The 20857-nt window shown below is 54.2% G+C and overlaps 1 protein-coding gene across 1 annotated transcript; it reads left to right on the plus strand.

The window, feature by feature from the left end:
- The first annotated feature begins 1389 nt into the window (after positions 1 to 1389).
- On the plus strand, positions 1390 to 12617 carry URAD (ureidoimidazoline (2-oxo-4-hydroxy-4-carboxy-5-) decarboxylase). Its single transcript, XM_062195384.1, has 2 exons — positions 1390 to 1676; positions 11907 to 12617. Exons 1-2 carry the CDS (start codon positions 1502 to 1504, stop codon positions 12251 to 12253), a joined length of 522 nt encoding a protein of 173 aa, XP_062051368.1. The 5' UTR covers positions 1390 to 1501; the 3' UTR covers positions 12254 to 12617.
- The last annotated feature ends 8240 nt before the right edge of the window (positions 12618 to 20857 follow it).

Raw genomic sequence — 20857 nt, forward strand, 5'->3', positions numbered from 1 at the left:
ATGCAGGTGGCCGTCTCATCGTGGTAACACTGAGAAGTTGTTAAGTTGAACCATTGTATGTCCGGCCCATAGAAGCATTAACCCTTTCCTCCATCACATTGAAAAGACCAATAATGGTGAAACCTTTAGCAGTAAATTTACTAGCATTTCATTTGTTCATTGTTTTTTTTTTAATAAAATGATCATTTTATAGTATACTTTGTAGTGTTTTATAATGTTGCCAGCTTCTTGCTATTAAGAACAATGGGATATTTAATAGCCTCTGTCTGTGGGTGCACACACCCCCCCACACATCTCATATTTAGATTCATAGATTGTCTGTAAAGATTTACTCTCTAGGGGCTGGTGCTGTGGCTTAGCAGATAAAGCTGCTATCTGCAGTGCCAGCATCCCATATGGGTGCTGGTTCGAGTCCTGGCTGCTCCACTTCTGACCCAGCTCTCTGCTATGGGCTGGTAAAGTGGTAGAAGATGGCCCAAGTCCTTGGGGCCCTGCGCACCCACATGGGAGACCTGGAGAAAGCTCCTGGCTTTGTATTGGCCCAGTTCCAGCCATTGTTGTCACTTGGGGAGTGAACCAGCAGATGGAAGACCTCTGTCTCTCTTTCTCTGCCTCTGTAACTCTGCCTTTCAAATAAATAAATAAATATTAAAAAAAAAAAAAGATTTACCCTCTTTGAAAGAGAGAGTTCATCAACTTCTTTTATTTAAGAGATGAGGTCTTGGTCTTGCCCAGGTGAGTCTCTGGCCAGACATCAGTGTGCAGATTTAGGACAAAATCCATGGATCGCTTGGACTCTGAATTATCAAGGAAAGCTCTTCTGGGATAATGATGACATTAAAATGCCAGGGGCTGGCATTGTGGTTCAGCAGCTTAAAACTCCGCCTGCAACACTGGCATCCCATATGTGCGCTAGTTCCAGTCCTGGCTGGGCCACTTCTGATGCAGCTCCCGACTAATGTGCCTGGGAAAGCAGCAGAGGATGGCCCAAGAGCTTAGGCCCCTGCCACCCAGGTGGGAGACCTAAATGGATTTCCTGGCTCCTGGCTTTGAGCTGGCTCAGCTCTGGCCATTGCAGCCATTTGGGGGAGTGAACCAGCAGATAGAAGACCTCTCTCTCTCTCTTCCTCTCTTTCTTTCTAATTGTCTTTAAAATAAATTTATGTATTTAAAAACTGCCAATGACGCCAAAGGCATACCTGACTTAAATACTGCAAGTCCAACATGGCCCTGTGTTTGCTTGTGGGAATGGTTTGATCTGCTGGGGGAGATCTCTGCTCCCTGGATTGCAACCTCAGCCCATGTTTGTTTATTACACAAGCATCCTGGATTAGCGTCTCCCAGAGGAGGCTGAGACGTGCTAAGCTGACGTTGCCTAAAAAAACAAGCTTGTACATTCAGCAAACAAAACCCAGGGAGTGAGCAGAGTGCAGGATCCGCCAGCCACTTGCAGTGAGGACAGCCAGCTGGGCATCCCGCTGCGTCCAGACGAACAGGAGCCATGGACATGGAGAAGGTCAACTCCATGGATTTCGGAGAATTTGTGGACATGTTTGGAAACGTGGTGGAGAGGTGCCCCCTGGTCGCGGCGGCTGTGTGGTCGCGGCGTCCGTTCTCCAACGCGGCCGAGCTGGAGCACCACTTCCTCGCCTTCATTGATGCCCTGCCACAGTCAGGTACGGCTTTGGGGGGAGATGCTCCGGGCCAGGGGACTTCAGATCTGCGGCTGACAACACTTGCCCGTGATGCGTTCGTGTAGGGATACTCCCCGAGAATCAAGCCCTAGGCAGGATCAGGGCCAAGGTGGCTTGGCAGAGCACACGGTGACCACAGGTAAATGTCCAGTAGCAGAGCCGCGGGGTCCAAGAGAGGAATGGGGTGATAGGTCGCGCACTGTGATTCACAGAGCAAAGGTCAGACCCAGGCCCACCTCCGGGAGCCGCCCAGTGTTCGCTTTGGCCATGTCCTGGTCTGTAGGCAAGCCAGGAGACAGCTGGGTATCGGCAGATCTAGGCGCCCAGGGCAAGGAGCACATGGCTATCATTTGGGGCCAGATTGGACTCCACCGGGTCAGCAACGGCCTGGGGCAAGGGAGAAAAGGAGGATAGGGATTGATAGGAGACTCTGGGAGAGAAGGGGTGAGGCTGAGGCGAGGGACTGCTAATGGAGGCTCTCCAGGGCACGAGATGGGGAGACAGGGAGCCCGAGGCTTTGGCGCACCCAGCAGACTTGGAGCGCCAACTGGACTGTTTGCCCCAGGCCCTCTGCAGAAGGCCAAGACGTCCTGACAAGGACAAGGTGGGGGTGGTCCGCCTTCGTGTCGGGGTTGGTGGGGGGCAGCTCGGGCCAGCACCTGCTGGCTGCCACCCTGCAAAAGTGCCAAGGGGCGCATGGTCATGGGGGTCCTGCGAGGCCCGCGGTTATCAGATGAACATCTCCAAATGCATCAAACCTCCTTCCCGTCTAGGAAGAGCAGAGGGCAATGGAAAATCAAACTGAAAGGGACTGGCGTTTGGCCCAGCGAGGGGGAGATGCTTGCGCCTTCCAATTCTAGCTTACTGCTGCGGGAGGCAGCAGGTGAGTCCCTACCAGCCATGTGGGAGACCTAGATGGAGTCCCAGGCTGCTGGCTTTGTCCTGGCCACCTCAGCTGTTGTGGGCATTTAGGGGAGTGAACCAGCACATGGAAGCTGGCTCTCTGCTCGCTCGCTTGCTCTCGCGTGCTCTCTCTCTTTTCCTGTCTCAAATTTAAAAATGGCAGGCCAGGTCTCAGCTGGAAGAGTGGGTTAACCCCAGCTCCTCAGCCCCACGTCTGCAGGACAAGCTGGAAGGGACAGGGGGCCCCGGTGGGTGGGAGGAGGCATGCTCCCCGCGGCTGGCAGGAGGATGCAGGAGGGGAGTGGGAACCTCCAGAGCCACAGGGGTAAAGGGCGTGGAAAAGGCGGAGGACGTCTTTCTCTCCACAAAGGAAATACAGAATCCAGGAGGAAAATCCCACAATGTGGCGTCGTCACACCCCAAGGGGTCGTGGGGCTCGGGCTGGGGCAGGCAGGACTGGGAGAGCGCGAGAGGGTGGAGTGCGCTGCTGCAATCTGTCACTCACTCGGGGCTGGCAGGGTTACTCATGGATTGGCCACGTATTACTCTGTGCCAAGACCGGTTGAGGATAAAATCAGCATTTCTCTATTTCCCATCAGCACATGCTCCTTCGCCTCTGGCCAGAGGTTCTAGTTCAGGGTAAATCCAGCCCGGGTCCTGAGCACTAGGGGGTTGGGGCAGGCTGGGGGTCCACCCTTTCTCTCCTGAGGGGTGTTCTTATCCCCCTCCCGACTCAACAGATCCTCTGCACTCAGGTAGAAGAGGATACTGGCACTTACTCCAGGTTTGCTGAATGAATGAATGATTGAATGAATGAAACTGTTCCGAAGGTGATCTTGGAAAGTGATAGATCCTGGTGTTACCCCTTGCCCCGCATTTTAACTGATGTGATTTTGGTGATGGGCCCATGGGAGGAGACGGCTGGGGCAGTTAGGGCCGGCTGCATGGTGGTTTGTACCTGTTAGGGCAGCCTGGCACTGGGACCCAGGTGTCTGTGCTTGTCATTTTTTTCCTAAGATTTATTTATTTATTTATTTGAAAGTCAGAATTACATAGAGAGAGGAGAGGCAGACAGAGAGAGGTCTTCCATTTGATGGTTCACTTCCCAAATGGCTGCAATGGCTGGGGTTGCGCCGATCCGAAGCCAGGAGCCAGGAGCTTCTTCTGGGTCTCCCACGTGAGTGCAGGGGCCCAAGGACTTGGGCCATCTTCTACTGCTTTCCCAGGCCATAGCAGAGAGCTGGATCGGAAGTGGAGCAGCTGGGACTCGAACTGGTGCCCATGTGGGATGCTTGTGCTTCAGGCCAGGGCGTTAACCTGCTGCTCTACAGCATTGGCCCCTGTGCTTAGAGGCAGTTGGGGAGCGGAGCCTCCTTGCCGGCCAGGCAGTTGCCCTGTATCGAGTATCATGATGGCAGAAGATGAGCAAGGTTAGCAATGGTGATAGCAATGTAACCCGTAACTACAACTTGCTGCACCTTCACTGTTGGTGTGATTCATGCTCTTTCCCAAACACTTTGCATTTGTTAATGCACTCAGTCCTGCTGCTAACACTTTGACATAAGTATTAATATTGTTATTATTTCCCCCATCTTACAGATGAGGAAACGGAGGCACAGAAAGATTAAATAACTTGAGTAAGGACAGCCCCTCAGGAGAGAAAGGGTGGACCCCTGGCCTGCCCTGACCCTCTAGTGCTCAGGACCAGGGCTGGATTTACCCTGAACCAGAATTCCAGCGGAACTGGAATTCTAATCCTGGTAGTGAACCCAACAGATTTTGAAAACAGTGGCACAACTGAGAATCCACCCAACAAGTTTTGAAGGGTCTTCCTGAGAATCAGAAGCAAAGGTTACAAAGTTTCCAGAGGTTTCCTTCATTCACTTTTTCAAATAATATTAACACTAGATGTCCCAGACCCCAGTTTCAAGATAATCAACCAACATGCCCTGTTGTATGGTATAGTGGCTAGTTAACAATGATCTATTGGAAACTTGAATATTGCTAAGTAAGCAGGATTTTAAATGTTCTTTTTTCTTAAAAAAATGTATTTATTTATTTAAAAGGCAGAGGCAGAGAGAGAGAGTGGGGGGGGTGTCTTTCATCCACTGGTTCGCTCCTCAACCGGCCAGAAGCAGCTGGTGCTGGGCCAGGCCAAAGCCAGGATCCAGGAGCTTCTTCCGTGTCTCCCATATGGGTGCATGGGCCCAAGGACTGTTTTCCCAAGTACATTATCAGGGAGCTGGATTGGAAGTGGAGCAGCCAGGTCTCAAACTGGTGCCCATATGGGATGCTGGCACTGTAGCAGGAGGCAGCTAGCTTTACCTACTACACCATAGTGCGGATCCCTTAAATGTTCTTATCACCTAAAAAAGGATAAACATGTGAGGCGATGAATATGATAGAACTTGATCTCATCATTGCACAATATATATGTATCTATATGTGTATATGTCAAAACATCAAATTGTACACCATAATATATACCATTTTTATTGTTCAAAAAATCAAATTTAAGGCACAGCATATAAACTAGATGTAATAGAGTCTTTGAATCCAGAAACGAGAAGGGACATTGGGGGAGATGCAGGATGTGGCCACCATCCTCATCTAGGACTTCTATTAGGGTTCCTAACAAAGTCTCCCACATTAGCAGAAAACTGAGGAGCCAGGGTGCCGGAGTCAACCAAGGAGGCCATGCAGGTTTTGTTATGATGACGATTGACCAGTAGGTGGCACTCCAGGATCAATATTGGGCTCCAGCACTAAGGGACAAGGTTCTCTCGCTAGCCAATCAGGTCCCAGAGACCAAAGATAGGGAAGGGATTCCAGGCAAAAGGAATGGCACACGCACACACATGCACACACACACACGCACGCGCACACACAGACATACCCCTCAAACAGGTCAGGACTGATTTGTGTTAAAAATCAAGAGCAATAAAGCTTTAATAGGAGGCCATCATGCATCTTTGTGTCATTTGACAATGACAATAGTTTATTATGCAGGACTGACTACAGAGCATATCTGTTGAACCAATGAAGGGCTCAGACATCAATAATTCTCATGTAAAAGTTTTTTTTTTAAGATCAAACTATTAAAATGTGTTCTTTTGTTTATTCACTCAAAACTATATCATACTCCTTCCAAGAGTGATGTGTTGGTTAATCCCTCCTGAACACCCACCGTGCCCAGGCATCATCCTGAGCATTGAGAATTGAACCATGAACAAGACAAACCCCTGCCTTCAAGGAACTTATGCACTGTTGAGACAGACAGGATTAACATAAAGAAATACAATGATTTCAGATTCTAAGAATGATTTGAAAAAATATGCAATACTGCAGAAAATAATAACAAAAGAAGTGTTTTATAAGAGGCTTATTTATGGGGTCGGTGCTGTGGCACCTGCAGTGCTGGCATCCCATTTGGGCACTGGTTCAGGTCCCAGCTGCTCCTCTTCCAATCCAGCTCTCTGCTTTGGCCTGGGAAAGCAGCAGAAGATGGCCCAAGTCCTTCGGCCCCTGCACCCATGTGGGAGGCCCAGATGAAGCTCCTGGCTCCTGGCTTTGAATCAGCTCAGCTCTAGTGATTGTGGCCATTTGTGGAATGAACCAGTGGATGGAAGAGCTCTCTTCCTCTGCCTCTGTCTCTCTGTAACTCTGCCTTTCAAATAAATAAATAAATAGATAAGTTTATTTATTTGACAGTCAATGCTACAGAAAGAAAGGGAGAGAATCTTCCATCTGCTGGTTCACACCCCAGATGGCCTTAACAGCCAGAGCTAGGCCAGGCCGAAGCTAAGAGCCAGGAACTTTGTTCAGGTCTCCCACGTGGGTGCAGGACTCAAACACTGCTTTTTCCCAGGGAGCTGAATCAGAAGCTGAGCAGCTGGTATACAAACTGGGCCCCAAATGGGATGTCTGTATCACTTTCTCTCTGTGCCACCTCTGACCTCCGAAGTAGATCTTTTGTAGCAAATGGAGTTCAAGTTTAGAACGAAAGGATGCAGGCTGGGTGTGTGGCACGACTGCAAAGCTGCTGTTTGGGACGCCTGCATTCCATAGTGGAGTGTCTGGGTCCAAGCACTAGCTTCACTTCCAATTCCAGCTTCCTGTGAATTGTGTACCCTGGGAGACAGACAGCAGGTGATGGCTCAAGTCCCTGGGTCCCTGTAACCCATGTGAAGACCCTGAATGAAAGCTTTCTCCCAAGTAGGGAAAAGTACAAGTAGGTATAATTCCACCAATTCCATTCAACACTTAACCAGAAGTTATAGCCAGGCCAGTTAGACAAGATATAAGAGGCATACACATTGGAAAGAGAGAAAGAAGGCTCTGCGTTCACAGGTGATCCTATATAGAGAAAAGCATAACTGTAGCTAATAAACAAATTCTGAGAAGTTGCAAGATACAAGATGAATGCACAAAAATCATCAGCATTTCTGCACGCTAGTAATAAATCCTATGAAAAGAAAAGTAAAAAAACAATTCCAGGGGCCTGCGTTGTGGCATGGTGGAGTAGGCCACCACCTGCAACACTGGCATCCCATATGGGTGTTGGATCAAGACCAAGCTGCTCCACTTCCAATTCAGCTCCCTGCTAATGCATCTGGGAAGGCAGCAGAAGAAGGTCTAAGTGCTTGGGCCCCTGCACTCACGTGAGAGACCCTGATGAAGCTCCTGGCTCCTGGTTTCAGCCTGACCCATTCCCAGCTATTGTGGGGGTGAACCAGCAGATGGAACCTCTCTCTCTTTCTCTCTCTCTCTCCTTTCTCTCTCTCTCCTTTCTCTCTCTCTCTCTCTCTCTCTCTCTCTCTCTCTCTCTCTCTCTCCTTTCTCTCTCTCTCTCTCTCTCTCTCTCTCTTGCTCTCTGTCTTTCAAATTTAAAAAAAAGTTCAGAGGATGAGAAGGAAGCTGCCAAGATCTAGGTTGATGCTACTCTGAGAAAGCATCCTGGAACCAACTTGACCAAGTTGGTTGCTGCAAGGGACTTGACAGAGGGAAAGTGAGGAGCAGGCAGGCTAGACCAGAGGGTGGAGAGCTTTTTTGCAGCAAGAAATCTGGTTTTCTCCACTTGCAAGGCGATCCAAAGATTGCCGTGGAACAGGGTGGGAGCTACATCAGATGCAGGCAGGTGCGGTGCAGGGGCTTCTGCAGTAGTGGAGGTGAGAATGGAGGAAGCCAGCACCATACTGGGGGCAGTAGAGAGGGGAGACGGGACTGGTGCTCAGAACAGAGTTGGAGCCAACAGGATTTTTTTTTTTTTTTTTTTTTTGACAGGCAGAGTGGATAGTGAGAGAGAGAGACAGAGAGAAAGGTCTTCCTTTTTGCTGTTGGTTCACCCTCCAATGGCCGCTGCGGTTGGTGCAACGTGCTGATCCGAAGCCAGGAGCCAGGTGCTTCTCCTGGTCTCCCATGCGGGTGCAGGGCCCAAGCACTTGGGCCATCCTCCACTGCCTTCCTGGGCCATAGCAGAGAGCTGGCCTGGAAGAGGGGCAACTGGGATAGAATCCGGTGCCCCAACCGGGACTAGAATCTGGTGTGCCAGTGCCGCAAGGCGGAGGATTAGCCTGTTAAGCCACGGCGCCTGCCCCAACAGGATTTTTTAAAATGGATTTGGTGAGGGAAGCAAGAAAGAAATAAGGAAGCATTGATGATGAGACCCAAACCCCTAGTCTGCGCAGCTGGATGGAGAGCCGTCTCATTTTCTGTCACAAGGAAGACTCAGAATTGTGAGGACGGGTGGGGGAAGGGTGCTTGTTGAGTCAGAGGTGTCTCACAATCGCCCAAATGGGAATGCTGAGGCCCCGTCCGATCCCAAGACAGGAACCCAGTGGAAAGCCAAGATCTGAGTGTCATGGGGGACTTGGTGACAATGGAAAATCATGGCACTGCATGGAAACATGGGTACAAAAAAGAAGGGGTGTGCCCACGGGGCCCAGAGGGTCTTCAGTGTTGGTGAGCTCACAAAGCAAGACAGCAAGGCACAAGGGGGCCAGGTGTCTCTAAAGGCAAGCAATGACAATCTGTCAACAAAAAGAGGGGGCCACCGTGTGGCACAGGACACGGGAAACGGTCCTGACAAAGAAGGGGCAGGGCATTGCTCACAGCCCCCAGGCAAGAGGCTTTGGGGGAGAGCAGACTGGCAAGTGGGCTTAACGCTTGATAGAGTGAACCTGGAAGCAGAGGGGAGGAAGCTGAGAGGCCAGGAGGCAATCCTCTGAGGGATTTGCTGTCTGGTGGAGCAGAGACATGAGCAGAAACCAAGAGAGCTTAGCTTTCATTTTGTTTATGGGATGAGTTAGTCTAAAGTGTTTTTTGTTTGCTTGGGTGGGGACAGGTTGGGGGTGAGGAAACTGATGTTTGAGGTTGCAGAAGCAAAATTTTCTATAAGAGGTCCAGCATCAAAAGGAGCAGGTGGCTTTCCACAGAAGGGACAGTCACCCACTGCACCAAGAGTAAGGCCACCCTGTGGCTATGGCGGCAGGTGGATTGGTAGGCGGCTCTGGGTTATAGTCTGTCAGAGGCCACCGCTGCTGTGCCCACAGTTCTCCTGCTGAAACAATGTGTGTCTATTCTATGCCAGGAGCTCTTTCAGGTACAGTGATTCACGCCCTGAGATCCCAGCAAATAACTCAGGGCCACACCTACATCTGGTGTGACGTGCCAGTGACACAGCCCATGTCCTGAAGCTCCGACCCAGAAGCACCGACACGCCCTGACCTGGCCCTCACTTGGGCATTTGAGGTTGGGGGGTGGGGTTCAGGATTGGAGACAGGGAGGTGGCAGCAGCCAGCTTGGTCTCCAGTTTCCTGCTGGGATTTATGTGGGGGGGGGGCAGCCAGGAGTAGCTTTGGTATACACAGGTTGGGGGGACTGGGTCCTGGCTACAGTGATTTGGGGCAATGATGGTGCAGTCTTTGGCCAAGGAGGTCGGCTTTTGTTTCTTCTGAGCAACCATCCCCTCCCCATCTCAGTGCATCTTTCCTTGTCACCTACACCGGAGGGGTGTGTGTGTGTGTGTGTGTGTGCAGCCCAGATCCTCTTATTGTGGTCTTTTTTCTTCTACCCCGTGCCCTGCCTCCTTTCTCTTCTTTCTTCCCTGTCCTCCCTAGAAGAGTGGAAACTCATGCTCACTCCCAGGCAAACATTAACCTCTGCGGGCAAGGGCAGGAAGGGCCAGGGCCAGGTCTGGTGTGCGTGTCCCCCCCAACAACCGGTGTGCTGGGGGAAGTGCAGGAAGGTGTAGGGGCAGTAAGAAGACATACTCCTTATACTCGGGCCTCCCGCATTGCTAGTCCCCCCACCCCAGCTCCCGCTGGAGGAAGAAACTGGAGAGAGACAGAGAGACAGAGACAGAGAACCTCCCCCCCCCCCCAACCTGGCTGAGGGTACAGAAGTTCACAAATACCTAAGGAGCGGGCAGGCGTGTGGGGTGTGTAAGCCCTCAGGGCTCATCGTCTGGGCCCCAAGCCAGGTGGGGGCCAAGGAGTCCTCTGGGTAGGGATGCTATCTGCTCCGAGCTGTGTTTCCCTCCAGGGAGGGCCGGTGAGCAGCCTCGTGGCACCACTGCCAACCATGGCCCAGGGCTGGGCCACTCCTCCAGGTAGGGAGTTGAACACCTGTATCTTCGCACCAGCCTGACAAGGCTGGGGGCAGGGAGCGGGAAGGCAGGCCTCCTGCGGGCAGTGCTGGAGGGCCCTGCTGGCAGGGTGCCCGGCAGAGGGCCTGAAACAGAAGTGGGGGCAGAGAGACAGAGACAGAGAGACACAGAGAGAGACAGAGAGAGAGTGCTGTTGGTGACTCCGGTTTCCTTTCGAACGCCCTTAACCATGCAGGGGCAGTGGTGAGGAGGGTCCTCGGTGCAGCCAGCTGAGTCACTTTGGACGGGTCACCCCACCCTTTCTGAACTTTCAACCGCTGATCTTTCACTTGAGAGGTAGCCTCTGACTATCCCTTCCTCTGGGGACATCCACCGGTGAGCGTCACCATCCCACCTGTCCTTATTGGGCACCAATGATAAAGTTTGAGGAAGAGGAGCTTTTCCTATAACCGCAGCCGCATTTACTCTGTGTACCTCACACAAGGGTGTTTTCAATACTCCTCTCCTCCAAGGCAGCCTCAGATCCAGCACTCCCCTCTCCTGGGCCAGAGGTGCTGCAGCAGGGAGTGTGGGGCGCTCCTGTGGCTGGTCAGCCCAGCTCCTCTAAGGTTACCTACACCACCAAAAACGACCACATGCGCTTAGTCTCAGTGGGCTCTGGGTCTCAGCCAGATGAACCCTCTCTAATGCTCACCACTACTCAGCTATCATTCCTTGTCTAGATCTTGGCCCTCTGCCCGCCCCACCTGAACTATTGCCTAGAGCCCAGGATTCCTCTCTCTCTCTCTCTCAACTGCTCATCGAAGTGACGGGGCAGCGCCTCCGGAACCCCCCAGGTTAGGGCTCAGCAGCTCAGGCAAGCCGCCAAGGCTTCGGGCGTGGACCAGAAAAACCTTTCTTCCGAGAATCCTCTGTTCTCTGTTGGCCCTTGGGATCCCCAGCCGCAGGAAGGGGACGGAGGAGCCGCCGGCAGGGCGGATGGTGGTGGGGGTGGGGTGGGGAGGTGAGCCCGGATTTTCCTAAAAAGAGAAACGCCATCCTCACTCAAAGGTGGGAAATGGATTTCTTTGCAGTTAATCATCTGCAAGGCCCTTTGGATGTCCGATTCCAGAAACCCGTAACTCACACTTAGGGTCACAAAACCCTGGGCATTTATTTGCCCAGTCCCCAGGACCCGCCCCGCCCCTACGCGTCCTCCTTCGGTGCAGAACGAAACCCGTGGCAGGGTTTTCGCAGGAAGTGTTTGGGCCCTCGCGTCCGGCCCCTTCCGACATCAAAGCCCCCCCTGAGAGCACAGGGGTTTGAGAAGATACGGAGCGCTCGGGCTCCTTATCGCGGCCCCGCTCCCTCCGGAGCAAGTCGTAAATTCCGAGCCTCGGCGGCCGCCCTCTCTCCCCTCCACTCTTCCTCTAAGTCTCAGAGGACAACCCTGGCCACTTCCCGCCCCGCCCCCGGACCCTGGATGGGCCCGAAGGTAGCGGAGACCCAGAGGGGCGCGAGGTCGAGAACTCGAGAGAGGGGCGGCTCCGCCGGGACCGGCTCGGATCCCGCAGCCTCCTCCGGGCGGGGTAGGGGGGCAGGCCGGGCCCGTGCGCCGCGTCACCGCGGACAGAGCCCCACGCAGTGCGGCGCGCCCTCCCCGGGACGCGGCGCGGAGCAGGCCCCGCCACGCGCTCCCGCTGCGTGTTTGTGCTTCTCTGCAGGCCAGGAGGGCATCCTGCGCTGCCACCCGGACCTGGCCGGCCGCGAGCTGCAGCGGGGAACGCTCACGGCGGAGTCGCAGCGGGAGCAGAGCGGAGCGGGGCTGACGAACCTGGGCGCCGACGAGCGGCTCCGGCTGGCCGAGCTCAACGCACAGTACCGCGCGCGCTTCGGCTTCCCCTTCGTGCTCGCCGCGCGCCTCAGCGACAGGGCGGCCGTGCCACGAGAACTGGCACGCCGGCTGCGGCGCCCGCCCGCGCTGGAGCTCCGCACCGCCCTGGACGAGGTGAAGAAGATCTGTCGCCTGCGCCTCGCCGACCTCCTCGGCTCCAACCCTGCCAAGTTGTAGCAGACGCGCGGTTCGCAGGGCCACCCCCGGGCGCACCGCGGCATGCGCCCGGGCCTCTGGCCGCCGCGGTGCGCGGTGAGCGCGAGGCTGACTCAGGCCAGATCGGCGTCCACACACACGCGCAGAAGAAGTGGAGAATTAAGGCAATCATATCCCCCCCTCCCCCCTCACGCGCACGCCTTGTCAAAATATCCAGGGTTATCCAGCTCATTGCTTCAATTTTTCCCTCCCGGTGCGGCCTGCCCGCACTGCCAGCTTTTGTGGATCCAGAGCGCTTTGCCTACTCGTGTCGGCTTCCCACCCTCTCCGGCTAAGCCCGAGCCGCAAAGCAAAACGGACGGAAAAAGGCCTCTTGTGTTTCCCAGCGGTTTGTCTGTTTGTTTTTTCCTCTCCCACCTCATTTGCAGCACCCGGCATTTACAAGTGAGCCCGAAGTGGCTTTCTGGCTCTGGGGCGCCGCTGGGGGCCAGAGCTAGGAAGACAGAGCGCTGGTTTCGGTCCGGCGCCGGGAAACTGCGGGAGGCGGGCGCTGGCCCCAGGAGCGCCCTACGCGGGGTCCGCTGGGGGAAGGCGCCCCGAGGGCGCGGGCAGAATGGCTGCAGCCAGGGATTCCTCAGAGGGAGAGCAGTGGGAAGCGGGTGTCTCTACGTAGGCAAGACCTGAAGGCCAGGAGCCGGTGAGTCCCCTGGCTCTCCCGAAGATGGGCATTTGGGGCCTGGCTCCACCGCTCTCAGGAAATCTACCCGGTTTTAAATGAATGATAAGACGCACTGCCCAGTGCTGAGTGTTGTGCGCCGCGGGATGAAGGGGGGGCCCTGCTGAAATGCAAGGAGATCGGTGCCTTTGAAATCTTGCCCTGCACAGCCCTCTGCCTCTTGTTCACGCCGGGACTCCAGGGCTGGCTGAGGGCAAGCACGCCAGCCTCCCTGGAAGCCCACTGCATATCTTCCCCTCCCAACCTCTGTCTCTGCCTAAAGGGCCCCCAAAGAATACCACTCAGGCTTCTGTTGGCAGAGGAGAAGGAAAGCAGCCCTACCTCCCCAAGGCAGGCAGGGTAAGAGGTGAAGGCAAGGCCTTCCATGGATAACCAGCCCCGTGCAGGGTTAGCAAAAGCAGCCACAACAACAAGCTAAGAATTTTTCCATAGAGAGCTGCACGGCTGCTCCCCTGGTTCTGCGACTGATGTTCCACAGCCTGACATCATGGTGGAGCACTAGGAACTTAGCCACGGAGTCCCGTTCTTCCTTCCCCCCTCTTACAGGTGTTCCCACTAGTGCGGCAAGGGTGAAGGCCAAGAGAAGTGGGTTATGGGACAGGTTTGGGGAAAGCAGGCTGCTACCACTGTCCCTGTAGCCAGAAACCTCTCGGGTAGGAGCACCTGGCACACTCCACGGAGAGAGCTTGATGACTCAGTTCCTGCACCCTGCGACCCAGAGGGAGGCTTTGGGCTGGGTCCCATCTCCTTCCTGCCAGGTAACTTGGGGGGGGGGGGAATCTGATACCGGAGACTCTGCTGTTTGGCTGGGCCCAAGACTCAGAGTGACCCAAGACTCAGAGGAATCCAGGGTTTGCATAGACGGTCCCCAAGTGCAGCAATGTGCTCCAGGTAAAAGGTGCAGAGCCGACCGGTGCAAGCTTCCCATCGGGGTCTTCGGCAGAAGTGGAGAGGAGCTCTGGACCTCTGCGTCTGGGGTTACACCATTTGAACCTTTTTTTTTTTTTTTTTTTTTTTTTACAGACAGAGTGGACAGTGAAAGAGAGAGAGAGACAGAGAGATAAAGGTCTTCCTTTGGGTTGGTTCACTCTCCAATGGCCGCCGCGGCTGGTGCACTGCTGCCAGCGCATCGCGCTGATCCCAAGCCAGGTGTGCCAGGTGCTTTTCCTGGTCTCCCATGGGGTGCAGGGCCCAAGCACTTGGGCCATCCTCCATGCACTCCCTGGCCACAGCAGAGAGCTGGCCTGGAAGAGGGGCAACCCGGACAGAATCCAGCGCCCCAACCGGGACTAGAACCCGGTGTGCCAGCTCCGCAGGCGGAGGATTAGCCTTTTGAGCCCCAGTGGCGGCCACCATTTGAACATTTTTAACAGCCCACAGCTTGTCCGGGAAATTGTTTATTCCCGCGGGGAGGGGTCCGCATGGCGGCGGGCAGACGCTGCCTCTGCCCGTTTTTTTTTTCTTTGTTTTTTGTTGTTTTTTGTTTGTTTGTTTGTTTTTTGTTTTTTGACAGGCAGAGTGGATAGTGAGAGAGAGAGAGACAGAGAGAAAGGTCTTCCTTTTGCCGTTGGTTCACCCTCCAATGGCCGCCGCGGCCGGCGCGCTGCCACCCGCGCACCGCGCTGATCCGATGGCAGGAGCCAGGTGCTTATCCTGGTCTCCCATGAGGTGCAGAGCCCAAGCACTTGGGCCATCCTCCACTGCACTCCCGGGCCACAGCAGAGAGCTTCTTCCCGTTTTGAAGCAGGTGTGGGTGAGGGGAAGGAGCGCTGGCTTCGCGGGGCGCTTCCCTAGCCCCCGCCCCGCGACTGGCAGCCGCCAGGGCGAGCCTGAGAAGCGGGCGCGGCGCGGGGTTGGTTAGGACGGCGCGATGAAGGCCGTGGGTGGCTCTCATTGCCCCTTCCAGGAGCAGCGCGGAGGCCGAGGCCATTCCGCACCTGGACGGGTCCCCTGTGGCTGCCGAGATCAGGCAGAGGAGTCTTCTCTGGCCACATCTTGGCTTCACCAGAGCCACAACCTGAACTTCTGCCGGCCTCGGTTCTGTCCTGGTGCGCACGACGCGGGAGACAAACCCTGGGCGTAGGCACAGCGGCCACGGACCGGGACCTGAGCGCGCACGCCAGCCGGGGCTAAGAGCTAAGAGGCCTCCCAGGTGCCTCCCCGGGGCACGGAAGTGGTTGGGGGCAGATTCCAGAATGAAGAATTAATACCTTACTTACTAATTCGTTAACACAAAATAAGCACCAAACCACAAACACAAGCCCCAACACAACCCCGAAGGTTGGAAGGAGAGGATCTGAATCAAGGTTTGCCACTGGACATTCCATCCCTGCCCTTATGCCATGTCCGCGTCCCTGTGAGACGTCCAAAGCTGGGCAGGTGAACGGTTTGAGTAAAGGAATCAGAGAGAGCAGCTCAGCTTAGGAACTGGGGAGCCGAGTCCGACCTTGCCGCATGCCTACATAACTGGGGAACAGAACGGGGTTTCCTTTTTATTCGGAGGTAGCTTGTCCGGCCTGTGTGCCCCAAAGGTGATCCCAGCCCGGGTCTGGGAAGACACAAGGCCACAGACAGTCTAGACGGTTCTCCCATTTGGAGCTTGGACGCCTTTTCTAGCGATCAGGAACACCAGGAAATGGGTTCTCAGGAGGAGAGAAGAACTCTTTTGAGAAAGTATTTGCGGTGAAACAAAAGCAGCAGGTGCCTTCTCTGTGGACTGGAGAAAAACCTGGGACAGAGCTGATGGAAAACCCACCCACCGGCCAACGCACAGCTGTTAGTGAAGGGGGAGAAATAGGAGGTGAAAAGTTGCCAGATTTCTAGCCCCGGCAGAACCCGGTTGTACTGAAACTGTCAGGTGCAGGAGCTGGGGGTGGGGAGTGAGGTTCTCTGGCTCTTACTGCTGCACGGCTGTGTGCTGGGGATGTGTTTCCTGGGTGGCAGCAGCCCGTCTTAGTAATCATTAACATCTCTGCAGGCTGCAGTGAGTCCCAAAGAATGCACATATAGCAGAGGTTTATTTTTAGGGACTTGAAGACCTAGCTGTGTGACCTTGGGAAAGTTACCTCACCTCTCTGGGCCTCAGATGCTCCTTTGGGAAGGGACCCAAAGGTTCCTGTCACCCCTCTAGGGAAATCAGCTAAGCCCATGGGCCCAGGGGGGTCAAGGAGAGCTGAACCTTTATCTGAGTGCGTTCCCTCACCAGCCACATAAAACATAGCCTCTAGGGCTTCCTAGGAACCTATTTTCATATGAGTAAACAGAGGCACAAGACAATGATGACAGAACAAATGCTAACTGAAAGCCCTCCACTGCAAACCCACAAGGTAACACCGGGCTGTGCCTGCCTGGGCAGCCAGCCTCTCTCTGGCATCCAGCCGTTCCCTTTAGAATGGAACTCCTTTGCTCCTGAGCCACCGATCCCCAAGGCTGCCCTAGGCTCCTCCCTCTGGGGGACTCAAATCATTTTCTGTGCTCATCCCGCACCTAGAATTATACTGCATCATGCAGTCCCAATCGGTGTCCACTGGCACTAGTTTCTGAAGAAAGAAGAACGGGCCACTCCTCTTTATCTGTGTAGCTTTCATCCATTGAGCAAAATCAGATTTCTGTATGCAAAGATGACCCCCCCCCTTTCCTTGGACTCTTTATGTTCCTTGATGAGGGCACTTCAAAAGCTCATGAAAAAATGGAATTAAATGATAGGTTTCTTGGGGTAGGCACTGTGGTATAGCAGGTACAGGTACCACCTGCAGTGCTGGTATCCCAGTTTGAGGCCTGGCTGCTCCACTTCTAATCCAGCTCTCGGCTATGCCTGGGAAAGTAGTGGAAGATGGCCCCAGTGCTTGGGCCCCTGCACCCACATGGGAGTCCCGGAAGAAGCTCCTGGCTCCTGGTTTCAGCCTGGCACAGCCTCTGCCTTTGTGGCCTTTTGGGAAGTGAATCACTGGATGGAAGATTCTCTCACTCTCTGTGCCTCCCTCTGCCTTTCTATAACTCTGCCTTTCAGATGTATAATAAATAAAACTTTAAAAACAAACAAAAAACTTTGAAGAAAAGATAAGTTTCTTCAAATGTAAAAATATTTAAATTCATGCATAGTTTTTTCATAATACATATTTTCAGTGAAGCTTTTGAAGATCCTGTTAATGCATGGGTTTCACATATTTTGCACCAAAAACAAACGGATCTGTTAATTCTATCTTCCATATACTTTTTGAAGTGCCCACCTATATTTTGGATAAGGAAAGCATTCCTTGCCTTGAATCAAAAATATCGTGCTCCCTCCCTGGGATGTAAGGCAGCTCTGTTTTCCTCAGCTAATTCTCCTTCACTCTGGTGCCGGTGCGGCAAACCTGTAGCCCTCTGACAACCTCCCATGAATTCGGAAACTTGTCCTCAGGTGGAGACGGCCAGATGTGCAGTTTGCTCAGGAAGAAAGCAGACTCCTCTCCCCTGGAGGAGGACACATCTGCCACTGTGCATGGAGCCTGGGCAGCTGTGGGCAGCTGCGGCCACTGCCTGCTTTTCGGGACGAATGTGCTGGGTTCCATTGTGGCCTGATGAGGCTGGGCAGGTGGTGGGCTCTGGGGAGGCCTCAAAGAAAGGACACTGTCATTGATTTCCTTCCCAGAGATGTTAATGGAGTGGACAACGGCAGGGCAGGGTGGGGCCGCTGGGGTCAGAGCATCCGTTAATGAGCTGTTCTTTGATGGCCTGCAATGGCCCCAAAGGCTCCTTAGACTGCAAATCAAGGAGAGATTGAGTAGCTTTCCAAGCTGCATCATTTTAGCAGAGAGCATTCTCTGTCTTAGCACTTTTTCTTAATTACCCTGGGAATTCGAGTCCATGTGGGATGACGGTTTCCCAGTGCAGGGGAAGAGCGCTGGTGTGAAAGGGCTGTGTGTTGTGGATGAATTTCTTAATTTAAAGGGGATTGAGAAAGCAGACTTACATGCTAAGGTGGATACAGATTGCTTGCGCTGTCTGGGTAATGTAGGTCACCAAGCTCCCCAGTTTCTAGGAGCCGCAAATATCAGGCAGAGCAGGGTCCCCCTAGCTGGAGCAAACACTGGGGACCTTTGAGCTGGGAGGGATCCTTGTCAATGATCTGTGGATTTAAGGAGTGTCTCATCTGCCTGGCAGGGCAGTCCGCCCCTTCCGGCTGCCGCCTGCTTCCCAGCCCCCTCTGCAGACCAAGTCCTTGCCACCATCGGGGGTCCTGGAAGCCCGGACCCTTTCCAAGGAATGTGGAATGGCTTCTACACCGTCAGTAACAGAAGTGTCCCTTTGATAACCTGGCGTTGGCTGCCCCTGCCGTCTTACTGTGCGTGTTTACCTGGATCTCTTTCTTCCCACTCTCTCCTGCCTTTAAAAGCCAGTGCTGGCTCAGGCTCCCTGGGTTTGCAGCTTCAGCCCCAGCCCAACTCCAGCCTCCCCAGAGCAATGTGCTGTGCGGGATTCTCTGGCCTGGTAGCAGGTTGGTGATGGAGAGGTACTGGATGCAAGTGTGCCTCCAGCAGCAGAGGCCATGGAGGGCATCCCTGTCCCTTCCTGGGAAACCCAAAGACAAAGAAAGCTGCCAAACACCATGGGCCTAGGATTCATACATCCACATGAGGAGCTCTGATGCTGACGGCTCCTGCACTCAGCTCCTCTCCCATCACCTACTTCCTACTCCTCTCTGATTGCTCCCCGACCACCACCCCCAGCCCTGACCTTTGGCCAAGTGCCAATACTGCACCACCTCTTGGCCAGGTGGGCAACCTGGATGTTGGGGGGACACTTCCATTCTAGGCGCTTGTCCAGGAACATCATTTACAGTTCCTATCTTCTCCCCAACAGCCCAGACCCTGGGACTATAGGCAGGGCCAAGCTGCCACCGCCAAGGGACCTCACTTTTACAAGGAGGGAGATAGATGGGCTTGTCACAGTGGCTTCCTCTCCTCAATTCAAGCACCCCAAAGGAAGCTCAGGCTTCCCTGAGACCCTGCGCACTCAGGCCCAGCTTGATCCAGGTCCGCAGCAGGTCTGGCCACTCCCAAAGCAACCGAGTTCGCAGGTCAGGCCCCTTCCTCCAAGGCAGCGCACAGAGACACAGCTGGAAAAAGGACAATTAGCCAGCGGCTGCCTGGGCCATAAAAATGCAGGAAGCGGCCACCATGGGGCAGAGGGAATGGCTGTCCCTAATAAAGCGATTGTTCCTAAGAATGCGTGCATTCCGAAGACGCAGGCTGGAGCCTCAGCCAGGGTTGCCAGAGCTCAGGCCTGGGGGGCTGGGGCGGGGGGTGTCTCCAGAGATGGGAGGGGGAGATGTTGGCTAGATCAAAAGTCCTTGGTCCCCACCACTTACCTGCCCACATTCCTGCTCCTTCAGGACTGCGGACACCCCCACTCCCTTTTCCTTTCTCCCCTCCCCTCGATGCTGTGGATTCCATAATGGGACCTGGTGTTCATTTCTGCTAAGGAAACCGAGATGACACTCGGCTGTTCTTGCCAGGCCCCGGGGGAGGGGGCAAACACACATAGGATCAGTTGGGGTCTCCAGTCTCTTGAGTGCACCGCCTCTTGAGCTCCTTGGCTCTTGTGAATCCTGAAATTCCTAATTTGAAAACCACCTTCCTTGCAAAATGTCAGGGGTGGGAGGAACCAGAAAGCCGAGTTTCCGTAGCCCTAAGCCACTATGATGGCGCTGTGGCCGGTCTGCACTGGCGGGCTGGTGGCTGTCATATGTAAAATGAAGTGGCTCACAGCACCTGGGTTGTGCTCAATCCTGGGAGGCCTGGGGACACTGGGAGATAAAGAACGCTGGAGAACACTCCCCGAGCTGACAAAGTGGAGGCGGCGGTGACACGTATCCAAGGGAAGCGCTGGACAACGAAAACCGACAAGTGCAGGTCTCCAAGAGCATGCCGAGCGCGCGCGTGGTACCTGAGCACGCAACGCCGCCGGTTCCGCGGCGCAACCCACCGCCCGGCAGCCGCCGGCCCTGCGACCGGAGGCTGGCGGCGTCGACTGCGCCTGGCAGGACAGGCGGCGAGATTCTACTCCTCCCAAACCGAGACGGACGCCGGCGGAAGCCGACCTCTCCGCCTCGGAGCTCCCGGCCTGGTCCCGAAGCTTGGATCCCGACGGGGGCCCCTTCCAGCCCCCTGGGTCCCCTGGGCACAGCGCTCCAATAACCAAGAGGGGTGGTTTCCTCAATCTTCGCCCATTGGAAGGTCTCATTAGCAACAATTCATCATTATTAATGGCCGTCCTATCTCGCCAGAGATGCAAAACAAATTTCTTGGGAGAACGTTTTACTTGGTAAAGGAGAAAATGCTTCAGGACATAGGAATGCTGTGAGACATAGAATACCTGGCCATGTATTCGCAGAAATTCCAGACTCCCCTCTCTGACTTAAAACCAGCTCCCTAAATATAAGACAACACAGAAGTATGGCTCGCTGAGTTTTCACACATGGAACACCATGCAAGGTGTGCACCTGGCCCATCCCTGCAATCCCCTCCTATTCTCCTCCAGGGACTGCCTTCCAGAGCCACCCCTCTGGCATATCTACCCCGTGCCTTTGTAGTTAAAACTGTAAACTCTTGAATGGAGATATGTTGGGAATAAACTGATTTCCTGTAACCCAAAAGCCAGGTGTCAGATGAGTTCTGAGTTCAGACTTTATTTATCTTCTGCGGAAGGTGAGCGATTTCCTTGAGCGAGAAAAAGAAACGTTCGGCTGTGAGGGTGATCTGCTGGCCCGGGCAGCAGGGTGGGAAAGACAGGCCCTTTCCTTAGGCCCACCCCTTGGTTGATCAGAAACGGTGTCATCAAAGCGGTAGCTTCCCTTTCTCTCTTTGGAACAGAGCGAGTTTTCTTGACCGCCCTCTTCCTAGCTA

This window comes from Lepus europaeus, chromosome 6, assembly GCF_033115175.1.
Source record: "Lepus europaeus isolate LE1 chromosome 6, mLepTim1.pri, whole genome shotgun sequence".
Lineage (NCBI taxonomy): Eukaryota > Metazoa > Chordata > Mammalia > Lagomorpha > Leporidae > Lepus > Lepus europaeus.

What these genes read in the sequence shown, in the direction of transcription:
- URAD (XM_062195384.1), top strand. Translation starts at nt 1,502, where the DNA reads ATGGACATGGAGAAGGTCAACTCCATGGATTTCGGAGAATTTGTGGAC. An exon ending in TGATGCCCTGCCACAGTCAG is followed by an intron (nt 1,677 to 11,906) that starts GTACGGCTTTGG and finishes GCTTCTCTGCAG; the next exon opens with GCCAGGAGGGCATCCTGCGC.